This window comes from Habropoda laboriosa, unplaced genomic scaffold (genome assembly GCF_001263275.1).
Source record: "Habropoda laboriosa isolate 0110345459 unplaced genomic scaffold, ASM126327v1 scaffold462, whole genome shotgun sequence".
NCBI classification, from domain to species: Eukaryota; Metazoa; Arthropoda; class Insecta; order Hymenoptera; family Apidae; genus Habropoda; species Habropoda laboriosa.
In genome coordinates, this window is record NW_017100566.1 from 111,819 (window position 1) to 125,119 (window position 13,301).

General features: G+C 38.5%; 1 protein-coding gene across 1 annotated transcript in view; it reads left to right on the plus strand.

Moving 5' to 3' along the window:
* Positions 1 to 13,301, plus strand: part of LOC108576629 (protein yellow-like) — a 31,497-nt gene that overhangs the window by 1,096 nt on the left and 17,100 nt on the right. Inside the window, exon 3 of the mRNA XM_017939652.1 lies at positions 3,037 to 3,656. Within this exon, the coding sequence (XP_017795141.1) occupies positions 3,037 to 3,656 (620 nt within the window). The remainder of the gene's footprint in view (positions 1 to 3,036; positions 3,657 to 13,301) is intronic.

The following is a 13,301-nucleotide window of genomic DNA, read 5'->3' on the forward strand; positions in this document are numbered from 1 at the left end:
TTTCCGTTTTTCATAATTTTCCAAATTTTCTTTTCATTTATCATAATGTTCCGAAATATTTTTCTCATTTTTCATAATATTTCTTTCATTTTTCATAATATTCCAAATTTTCTTTTCACTTTTCATAATATTCCAATTTTTTCTTTCACTTTTCATAATATTCCAAAATATTTTTTTCATTTTTCATAAATATCAGATAGAAATAAATTCTCTCCGCCTGGATTCACCAAATCGATTCAAAGCCACCTTATTTCTATCGCGACGGTATTCTCAGGCTGTCAGGAAAATGGCGAAAATAGTGAAAATTATTTCGACGAGTGATCAGTTTTCACTTTTTCAAATCAAATCAGAAAGAACCAATTTCTACACCTAATACCATTTTCCGACGACAAATCTCCACAAATCGCGTTACACAGAGCGTTGCAAAACACGCGTGTTAAATAATCAAAGGCCGAGAATGAGATCGTAAAACAACAGCCACTTTACTTTCCCGCGAAGAATAGTTTTTTCCAATCCGTTCAACCGTGGCGTGTATGAAATTTTTCCACAATAGCCAAGTTCTCGCAAAGGTGAATGAGAACTTCGTTACGTGATTGCGTTAATTGCGTTGCGTTATCGCGTACAAAATTATAGGGTTGAAATTGAAAAAAGAAAAACTGCGTTTCAAGTTTATCGAGCCGGCATAAATCACCGATTACACCCGAGATTGTCACGACGTTCACTTTATAATACAGCAATGTCTCTCTTATTGACCGCTAGTTTGGATTCTTTAACCCTCATCCGTCCCTCAGTTTCGCGTCTTAATAGGTCCCTCGGTGTTAATTTGACACAATGGTAAAAAATCAATGAAACGAAAATATAAACAATTAATTTTTTAAATTCTTTTATTAAATATAGAATGATATAATTTTTTACCGGAAAAATGTGTCAAATTGACACGAGGGACGGCTGAGGGTTAGTTGACCACATAGATGCTCCTACGCCTGGGTCTACGTCATTGCTGCGCCTATGTTATCTCGCTCGCTGCCATTCAAGCGTGTAACGCTGCACCATCCGGTTTCTTTTACGAGATTTCACTGCTCGACAGTTCATAATAGAATAATATAACTTTTTTAATTTTACTCTTTTTTATCTGAAATTTCTTTTCAATACGTCGGTGAGATTTTTCCGATGAAAATGAGATCGAACACGATATTATTTGAACAATATTTACTTATTAGTATTGTAGTACCAGGGGGCCTCCGTACACTAAAATAGGAAACCGACACGGGACAATATAGAGGGAGTGGTTGGCGTAGCGCGCAAAGCCTCGGCTTTCTAATCCAAAGGTCCCGGGTTCGATTCCCGGTTGGGTCGCACAATATTTTTCCGTAATTTAATTTCATCATCGTAGATTAATTTAATTTCATAATATATCAGATGAATTGCCAAAAAATTACATTTAATATTCTGTACTGTCACGTACGATGTATGGCGCAGCCATTATCCTTTCAACTACATATAACCGCGGTTTAAACGAAGTAACGGACGATAGCGTTCACGTTTCAATCACTGCACTGGCCGTTCGATCGTGATTTCTATTAGATCCGTATTACCTCTACGGTCACGTTCCATTCGTGGTTGTTTTGTAACCTAAGGGCAGGTAATATGCATGTATCAGCGATACCAGACGATGATGATTTTAATATCGAGGTAGAAACACAGTCGGCAATTTTACTCTCTTCGCGTTTCCTTGTTAAATGCAACTATGTTCGCGTGGAGATTAGTCAGCAATTTTGTAGGAAAGTGAACAGAAACGAAGTGTGGAAAGCCTCTCAAGCTGCGGAACACGGTTGAATAAAACGGGTCGAGCTGTCTGCGCCCTTCACCTAGATAGACATCATCTTTCAATCGAACCATTAGTCATTGACCACACATCTGCATTAATACTTTGCTCTGTACCGCTTGCTGATGTCTGGAAAATTATTTCACCTTTCCTTGTGAATCTGTGAATCTTCTACGATTCATGGTCGATGTATCAAGTCTCATTTTTCATAAAAATAGTATTTTCATCAAATTAGTAAACACCGACTACACATTAGCATTAATACTTTGCTTTGTATCACTTGCTAATGTCTCGAAAATTATTTCACCTTTCCTTATTAATCTGTGTACACTCTACGATCCATGGTTGTCATATTAACACTTTCACTATCATTTGAAAATTGTTAGGGGCTGGCCATGTGCCACCAAATCGTAGTCTCAACCAAGAATACAAACACAGACTCGACGTTTAACAGAGAATTCAGGATAGTAGTCTATTGCATATGCGCTCGACCGACACTCTGTCGACGCTGACACGCAGGGTAACCCATTACGAGCCGCATCTGCTGCGTCCGTGGCATCGAAAGTGTCAAGTCTCATTCTTGATTCAAATAATATTCTCTTCTCGCCGTGTGCTACTAATTCGCAATTTCAGCCAAGTATGCACACATACACACTTTGCCTCCACGTGAAATAGACTCTATGTGTCTCACCGACACTCTGTCGACGTTGGCACGCAGGGTATCACATTCTGAAATTCATATACCGCGTCCGTGGCACCGAAAGTGTCAAGTCTATCCTCTCACCCAAATTTGCAGACTTCACCATCGCGAATTTCCACGAAACTCAAAGCGACAAAGTGTCACTTTCAACCCTTTCATTACTATTGTCGCACTTCCACCTTAATTTAATACTTAATTAATTCTATCCCTTACACACTTCCACCTTAATTAAATAAATCAAATTTCAAAACGATACTCCCAAAATAGCAAATTCTGCATTAAAGTTAGTTACGAATTAAAATCTACCCTACCGACAGGGTTAAATATTGAAACAAAATTTCCCCATTTGTTTCCACGTCAGTTTCAAAAAATTTCATTTCCTATAGCAATTCCTTCCAGCATCAACACAACACAATCCTCAAAATCACAGTTCCTCCCCTCTGAAATACTAATACACAGTATCACTTGGAATCGCAGCCCTTACTCACTCGCCTCCTCATTTCTCCCGCAGCTGGTGAAGACCGTGGAGTTAACAGGCCTGACGACGGCCACGTCTCGCCTCCAATACGTGGTGTCGGACTACAGCCAGGACGGGAGGGTGTTCATCTACGTGTCAGACGCTGCCACAAGGGCCATCCTCGTCTACGATGTGACATCGGGACGCGGTTATCGCGTCGTCTTGCCGCAAGCTGTCGCCATAGGATGCACAAGAAGAGACGTTTTGTACCTCGCCCTTCTCCGACGTTCAGACGGAAGTACATGTCTCATCTTCACCTACCTGAGCAGCAGCCGTATATTTTCCATCAGGACCCAACACTTACGGAACGGTTCAACGAATGGGAAGATCCACGATCTTGGATTGAAACCGAGGAAGATGGTGTTTTTGGGTACGGACAATGGAAGCGCCCTTTTCTTCCGCTACGAAGGCGAATCAGACGTTTACAGATGGGACGCTACCCTTCCTTTCGATCCAAAATGCTTCCAACAGGTGTATACCAGCGCGGAATGTTCCCTTGCCACTCATGTTGTTGCTGATTACAAGAGAGGAAGGATGCGAGTGCTCGAATCGAACTTCCCTGATTACATGCAGGGAACGATTGGCTGCGGTGCCAGCCAAGCACTTAGTCTAATGTAGAGTTGAGAGTTGTAGATATTTAGGATTAAATTAATTCAATTTAAGTGGGAGTGATTCATTTATTCGTGTTCCTGCCTTATATTGGGTTTTTCGAGAGGTTAGGTGGGGATTTGTTTGTCAGTGTGTGTATAGACTGTTAGGGATTCATTGTCCTTTTTGTAAGGAAGAAAGGAAATATTGTAGATTGATTTTTCTTTGGATTTCTGAGTGCACCAGGTCTAAAGTTTTTTGTCACTGTGTACATAGACTGTTAGGGATCCATTCTCTTTTTTTTTTAAAGAAGAAAGAAAATATGGTAGATTTATTTTTCTTTGGATTTTTGGGTGCATCAGGTACAAATTTTTCTGTCATTGTGCACACAGTGATCTATTCTTTTCTCTCTAAAGAAGAAAGGAAATATATAATATAAGAGTGAGACTGTTTAGTACACTATGAATTGTGGAGGTGCAGTCGGTGGAAGAAATACTGTAAGGTCGTAAAACCTATCAGGTAGCAAAGTTTACATATCGACAAGCGAATCTTCAGAAATCTAAGAAGATAAAAGCACAAAATCTCAGTCAATCCTGCATGAAGTATGCTTTAACTTTGATAGAATCCCAATCGAAAAACGTGAATCAATTAGTGTCCGCACTTAATACTGTAATTTATATCCTCTTTATATTTCCTCGACCAACTATACAAAGTAACGCTTTCCATCGCAAATTGCCAACGAAAAGGGAGGCCGAATGATAATCGTTACGAATAAAAATATACGCAACCGCGGCTATTTCGACGCCAATGCGTCAAAGCAGCCCTATAAATCAAGATGCAAATCGTTTCGTGATGTTGACCATGTATCCTGTGCCTTGAGTGCGCCGGCACAGAAGAATTTCGTCGGAAAAAACGGGACCTTTCTCTCTTACAATCACTCGTTCGCGTTCGATCGCGATTAGTCGGCGTTACCAGACAACGAGAAACGGTTTCCTTTAAATGCAACGCGCGATAATTCAGCGGGTACCGTTGAAAAGCAGAATTCGTAATATTGATTTGTATCGAATTTTTTTCACGGTGTAAAACCGTTTGTGGTGTACTGCTCACGTGACTGGATCTGATTTATACCTGAGGATATTTTGCGTGTAAAAATGTACAATTTTACGATCGTTACAGCAGGTTCCGTTCTACCTTCATCACGTGACAAGAAATCTTGTTACGTATTAGTTACTTTTGCATTCGATCGCAGTGAATGTTGTTGAGTAATATTCTTTTTGCTAAAGATTTTTTGGAATTTTCGACTTATGTAATCTAGTTTATGTAAATGATTTTTGATAAGTTAAGCACTTCTGTAATCTACAGTGTGGTTTTATGTGAATTATTTTTTAACTGATGCCTGAATTTGGTCGTAGATCGAAACGTCTACTTCCAGATTTCATTTTCATTCGTGAAATTATTATATTTGCATATTTACTCACGTTACATTGCAACAAAACCAGGACTTACTTTGTTGGTCAACCTAAAATAGTGTAATAAAATGGCTGGAACGATTGATCGAATAATTACCAGTCATTTGAGCTGCTTTAAAACGTGTCGAACGGTTAAGCTAGGAGAGTTTTCATCGGTGTCATTGTTACCACAAACTGATCATGTTTCTGCAAACGAAGAAACGCGGCTTTCCATGGAAATCGATATCCGGTATCGAATTTTGGTTCCTGGATCATTGTGATCGGTGAAAGTTCCAATGATATATTGTTACTTACTTAATATACCATTCACTTCGTATTTAATTACTACAGCAAATTACTACAAATGTACTCGTAAATCTTCAGCGGTTACATTCTAAGTAAGTCTTGTGAACGTGTAACTATGTACATATCTATAGATCGATTGATGAAAATTTAAGTATAGATGGTGGAAGCGATAGAGTGAGGTCGTAAAATAAAACATCAAGTGGCGATACTTATGCAATCCTTCATTTGTGAATTGATATCTAAAATTTCTATAGATCTGTGGTTCTATGGGGATATGGGTCTATGGGGGTATGAGTCTATGAAATTATGGATTTATGGATCTATAGATCTATGGATCTATGGATCTACGGATCTACGGATCTATGGATCTATGGATTTATGGATCTATAGATCTATGGATCTATGGATCTACGGATCTACGGATCTATGGATCTATGGATTTATGGATCTATAGATCTACGGATCTATGAATCTATGGATCTACGGATCTATGGATCTACGGATTTATGGATCTATAGATCTATGGATCTATGGATCTACGGATCTACAGATTTATGGATCTATGGATTTATGGATCTATAGATCTACGGATCTATGGATTTATGGATCTATAGATCTACGGATCTATGGATCTACGGATCTATTGATCTATGGATGTACGGATCTATGGATTTATGGATCTATAGATCTATGGATCTATGGATCTACGGATCTACGGATCTATGGATCTATGGATTTATGGATCTATAGATCTACGGATCTATGGATCAATGTGTCTATAGATCTATGGATCTATGGATCAATGGATCTATGGATCAATGGATCTACGGGTCTATGGGGATATAGGTCTAGGGGTCTATGGGTTCTAATTAAACTCTCCCAATAAACCTCCATCGTATCCTACTCAATAATAATTTCCACATTGGTCAAAATTAACCTGAGAATTCAACAATGAAAGCACAAACAAATTTTTCAAATATACTGCAATAGAGAAATCAATTCTGAATTGAATATAGTTCCACCGACTATGTTTAATACCAGTTCTCAATAGAATGTTAAAACACATAACAAATAAAAATAAATACATATGATAATTCACCAGTATGCTTTATGCTAATCGTGCAACATTCAGTGCTCGATTTCTATTCCCGGAGTTCCTTGCTATGACACGCGAAAGGGTTTGGCTAGATCACGATTTCGTTTAATTAGCCTGGCGGAACTGTCGATGGGTGTAGGCACGCAGTCGAAACGTGTCCTGTTACGGCAACGAAAAAATTCTAGTTACTGGAATTACGTAATTGTACTCCACTTGCCTAGAAAATTCACAATTCACCGTGAAGCGATTTTTATCCGATCGTTCGTTATAATTTTACGAAAAAATTGCAAAACCGAATTACTTCCCTTTTACTCCGATATTTTGTCACGTGAAATGTTTGCTTTCACTGCTACAATTAGCAATATTAAATTAAATATTCGTTCTTGGACAGTATAACCGAATTACATAAAAAGAAATTGAATAATTTCTATCGTTGCGTTTATTCAACTTTCTAGAAGAAATGTGTAGTAACCAGTGGAAGCATTAATTCGTCGAATTAAACGCCGAAGAAAAGTGGCAAGGCTAAAAAACAGATCGCGAAGGAAACGCGTTCCTTTTTCGTTAATGGAGTTGCCACTGCATCTCTAAATTTGGCAATACCCTCGACTCGTTCTCTAATAGATCAACTTGTGCGCATTGAGAGAACCGAAAAACCTGGAAAAAATTGAATCGTGTGCTGCTCCACTTTCGCTACCACTGCGAACCATTCTCAACGTGATTTAAGCCTGCGTCTGATCCTGCATTGTCGAGTATTCTACACGCGGCCTGTCAATTTGCAATAACGTTCACGTTTCCATTGAAATATGAACTATAACCGAAGGTGAAACGTTACGATTTACGAGTTGCGAAGTTCTTCTAAGGAAAACTCGTTTAATTTTGTTTATATAAAATTGATACGATCTGAAATGACGCAAAATGGAGGTTTCCAATTTTCTAAATTTCCAATGGAAAATTGAACTACAAATTGAAGTGAAAACGAATTGAAAATTGGACTGAAAATTGAACCGAAGACGAATGGTACAATTGAACTAAAAACAATAAAAAATTTCCTACAAATTCTATTATTTATTCGATAAACTATAACATTACTTCGAATGTTCAATTTTTCTCTCAAAGTCTCTTGGAAAGATCTGACAAGGGAGCAAAAGCTCGCGTGCAACCACTATTTTTGATCTAGCGATTATTCGAGCGTGCAATGTAACCATTTTGTACCCTCGGTCGAAACGTTAAGGGTGGCTTTTCGAAATGTTATTCGCGACAAATCTACGCGGTGCTTGACTAAGCGGGAGATTACGTTGGGTAAATTAAAATCGCGGTAGTACATTTGCGATAACGTCGAGCCATTTTTTTCTCGTTAACCGGCCGTAATGCTTTACTTTTTTCTTTCCCTTTGTGTTTTTATTAAATCGCCAGGCTAATTGATTCGTCTTTTTTAAGGAATTTTGTATTCTTTTCGAATCTCCAATTTAAATCCTTCATAAGTGACAATATTGCACAGTTTCCATTTTGCAAAATTTCAATTTGTTTAATTTTTCATTTCAATTCGCCTTTTTTAAGGAAATTTTGTAATTCTTTCGAATCTTCAATTGTAATCTTCCAGAATTCAGAATATTGCAGTTTCCATTTTGCAAAATTTCAATTTGTTTAATTTTTCATTTCGATTCGTCTTTTTTAAGGAATTTTGCATTCTTTTCGAATCTCCAATTCAAATCCTTCATAAGTGACAATATTTCACTGTTCCCACATTTTCAAATTTCAACTTTACACATACAAATCTCAACAGTGGCAATTGCTATTCTCAGTAAAAAGTCACTAAAACCAACAACAATTTATCTCCTTTACAAAGAAGCTCCGGAACCCTCGATACGTCTAATCTATATCACAAAACGCCTTAAAAGAATCTCACAAAAAATCTGCCACAGGAGCAAAGCTGTATTCTTATCAAATTTTTTTGTCGGGCATAAATAACAGCGCGAAAACCCGGCCAGATAAATAAGCAAGGGGAAACTGGTGGAAACTAGTAAAGGATCTTGTAACCTAGGACGCGTGTATGGCAATGGCGTGCACGGTCGAGCAGCTACGCTCGAACTTTCCAAGCCGGACACGTATACGCACTCTGTGGTAGAAAATGAATTCGGTATGGAAACAGATCGATGGTATTCCACTGCGTTCATTCACTTTACGTAACCCCTGTGGAACAACTTTTCCTGCTTTTTGCTTTTTTCCCAAATGACAATCTCAATCTAATGGACAATCTGAACGTGAAACCACTTGTGCAACCAAATTGTTCCAATAACGTGACACTAAAGAATTCTTTTTTGGTACCACTTGTCTTTTTTCATCAGCTTCTTATCTATATGGTGGAAATTATTGGGACGAAAAGTGAGATTCTCGAAGGGAAAGTATTATTATTTTGTTGGAAATTAAACAACGTCGAGTTGAGAAGTTTGTTATCGTTCTGGAAGGAAATGATCCTGCACAAAAGACACGCGACTGACCTTTTCTAATCACATCAGTCATTCCTTACCTACAGTCACTTTCGCGGCTATGTTGGATTTGTATAGACGTTAGTATCAGCTTTACAGTGTCAGGTTTTATTACTCGCGAATAACCTTTGCAAAAAGTTGGCTTAATTATTCAAATTGAATCTCTGTAACAGGATTTTTCTTCGTTCGTGGAAAGAAACGTTGTAGTTCACTGCAGCTTTGGAGTTCAATTGGAGATGCTGGAATGGATAATTATCGCAAAAGAATTGGCTTGTAATAGTGTATAACTTCTAAATTGCATGCTCTTACAAACGGTTAATTTTCCAATTAATTTCTGCATTAACAACTACCGAAAAATAAAAATAAATTACGGATAGAAAGACTCTTTGACGAAGAGTTTTCCATCCGTCAGGTGGAAAAATTTTGCTAATGTCCAAAAACGAAAAATTTTAAATGTAATCCGTCAGATTGAAATTTGGTAAGAATTTGCAGTGGAACGCGTGAGAGAGATAATTAGCCTTCGAAACGACCATTCTCTGGACACGCAACCGAGAGAATGAGAATGGTGCAAAGTGACAAATGGTTCTCCGAGGTACTTATTTATCGAACATGCGCTATGTTTCACGTGACCAGTCACAAAACGAGGGGAAATAGGATTTCGTCGCTTCCGTTCTTCTGTGGGAGTTCTCCCAACTGCACACGCTGTATTCCCATGATATTTCAAGTCGAGCAGCTTACGCAAGCCCAAAATGCTTCATTCTTCGCGTACTTGCGCAACGTTTATGCCTCTACCTCGTAATTTTCTTTGATCTTAATAGGGATCGACTTCTCGAGGACCTTATCTCATCCGTTTTATTAGAATTGTTCGTTTATGAGGTGTTTAGCCTTGAATTTTTTCCTTTTCTTTAACAGCGTTTCAATCGGCGGATGCTTTCGGTGTACGAAGATTGATCTATGTATTCAGAGGTGTTACGAATTCGATTACAAATGGCGGATAGAGTTAGAATTTGGTATCTTCTTCTGGCGAAATATCTTGGACGCGAGAATTTTTAACGTCTCTGTATTTTTATATATTTTACGACAACTTTTCTACAATTATTCCTCGAAAAGATATTGAAGAGTAAGTAAAGTTTTAGCTCGATAGTGACCTAACCTCGAAAAGTTTGTTTCGAGCGTTCTATCTAATGAAATTATCAACGTTGAAATACTTTTTTAAGTTTCTATATTATTGTATAATCTTTTAAAAGTTACTCAATTCACCGTAGAATCCATTTTTTGCCATGTACAACCTAATTTATGGTGGAACATAAATTCACCGAAAATTCTAGGTTAGCTCGCTACCGCGCTAAATAGTCTCAGCTACGACAAATCCTTCAATTTCACAATTTTATCGGTCTATCTGATCGTCGATGAGACAAAACAACGTAAAATGGTCTCATTCTATTAGGAAGCACGATATTATCCAGTTACCTCCAATTTGTCCGTGACGATTTAACCACGGGGAAAGATCGAGTGCATTGACCGCGGCAATTTAACCACGAGGAAAGATCGAGTGTGATGATCGTTTGAATCCTTCGTAATTTCGTAATGGTCAACAGTATAATTCTGTACATATGTATGTGTATATAATTCTGCTGAGACAGCATGGTGGACCAATGAACTGGTATCACTTAGCCCTTTCGCTACGGGCGGTTTCTCCGGCGCGACACTCCCGCTGAACGAGCCGCTGCGTCAAAAGTGGTGCACGGTGCGCGAGAAAGATCGTCAGCGGCCGCGTTTACGCCTCTACTGCAACCCGAGTTGCTTTGACGGTGTTTTTTGGAGAAAAAGCTTTCCTCAAAACAGGAAAGATGTGCAATAACTCCAATCGCTCGTCGTATGTACAATACGCGGCATCTTATGCAGAGCGACTATAGTCGCCCGTAGTATGTCAGTGGCATTTTATGGAGAGCTACTATAGTCGCCCGTAGTATGTCAGTGGCATTTTATGGAGAAAGTTAAAAAAGTTAAAAAAGTGATTGAATTAAAAAAAATTCAACTCCGGGGCAAGACGAAGAAATCCGAACGAATGGTTATTTTCGATGGTAAGAGGTCCTTTTGAATAAAATTCTCCCGATCCTCCTCACCTGTATCGTAATTACGGTACTGCATTCCACTTAGGCGTTTTACGTAGCCAGTGACCGCGGATGCTGAATGCCAGCCTTTGTGTGTAGCATTGTCCGTAAATCACTTTCCCCGGCACCGTGATACGTATCGAGCACACTCCCTCTTCTAACTCTTGCACCTCTGATCATTGTCTCCGTCGACGTAATCAGATTCGACTCGAAATGCACCGTAACATTGAAATATCTCAATGATCCGTGTGTTCTATTCGAAGAAATTCACCAAATTAGTTGCAAAAATCTGCTCCTTTTTCCGCGAATGAATTTCTGGCAATACTTACGTACGCTACCGGCCAAAAGTTTGGGACCGCTGTGTATTGCAAGTTGCACCAAAATTTTCAGAGAAAGGTCGGCAATTTTAAGAATTTTTTAACGAATTTTTTGCGATAACGTACACTACCGGCCAAAAGTTTGGGATCACGTGCCAATTCACATCAGTATTAAATTCTTTACAGATTTGAAATTGACTTTACCTCATTTCGATTGATTTGAATGATAAAAAATTCTTAAAATTGCTAACTTATTTCTCGAAATTTTTATCTAACTTGCAATGCACAGTGATTCGAAACATTTGGGCGGTAGCGTATGTACTTCGTAAGTGAAATTCAAGCGATGCGCGTATAATAGAGAAAACGAAGTTTGAGGAATTAATCAGATTTAATTTGACTTGGTTCTCCTACGGTTAACACCGTAATAACTGAATATCAGAGTTTTTATTTTATATTGTAGAAGTTGTTAAGACGCTTTTGTGTAAGTTTGTAGCGGCTTTGGGTGGAGTAAGTAAATTTATTTAAAATTAATTAATTAATTTTTAGGATTCTTTTTCAAAAGAAAAAAATTCACGGGTATTTAAAGTACATAATATATTTTGTCGAAGTAAAAAGAATCAAAATTACAAAATTATGAAAATATTAAAATTGAAATTTATTTATTTACTTATGATTTTCCAGTAATCGTTCCAATTTCAAAATCGTTCGTATTTCATATATTTATACTTATTTTGGACTTAGTTTTACATTAATTCCAATTTACTCCATTCGCCTAATTCACCGTTCCACTAATCTATCTCAACTTATTTCTCGTATTTCCATTTATGTCTCCATCTTATCGAAATTCGTTACACACGAAAAATATCATACCACATTCAACTCTACTTGCTCCACCGTTAACTCATCAAACAACACAAAATGGAAAAACGAAGGAAATCGAGGGAAAGTCGTGTTCTGTTCGTCCCACACCGGCTGATCCCACTTAAAAAAAAAATCCGTCCTATAGGAGTTCAAGTTCACACGCGTGCAATTCGCGGATTCGACGCTCGAACCGCCTCTAACTACAACACCACACAGTGGGATACCCACCTTTCGCGAAAACGCACCCACCACGATCCGCCGCACACGTTTCGCGAAGGTGTGTCCCTGAATGTCACGGAGGGATCGTTTCTATTCGTCGGTGTGGTGCAAGTGTGCTTACACAATATGTATGCCGATTTTCTGTGGTAAGCTCGCCTCCTGTCTCTCAGGCGGCCAGGACCGGAGCCGATGCGAGGAAATTAGATCAGTCGGCGCTCAGCCAGCGGGACTTGGCACACGCTCAGCACAAACGGACTTGTCCTCGCTGCACGTCTACCTGTCTCCACGGAATCACCTGGATTTGAATCCGTGACAGACGCCCCTTTTTATCTACCGGTTCGAGGAAATTTTCATTTAACGAGGTTCGTTTTATTTGAGCTTTTTTGTGGTTGTTTTTTTTAAGGGTGATTTACGTGGTGGAGGATTAGAGGAGGGTTTTTTTAAGGAGAATTTTGGTGGTGGTGACTTTGGTGGAGGGTTTGAGGAGGATTGTGAAATTTTTGAGTGATTCTAAGGGTGTTGGGAAATATTGGGATTTTTGATAGAGGGTTTGAGGAGGATTGTGAAATTTATGAGTGATTCTAAGGGTGTTGGGAAATATTCAGATCTTTGGCGAGGTTGAGGTTGATGTGGAGTTTTGGTGGTGGTGGTGAGTTTGGTAGAGAATTTGAGGAAAATTGTGCATTTTTTGAGTATTGTGAAATATTGAAATTTTTGAGAAAGTTTGAAGAAAATTGTGAATTTTTGTGAGCGATTTTTGTGGGATTAAATATTAAGATTTTTGGAGAGGTAGAGATTGATACGGAGAGTTTCCTTGATTTTTG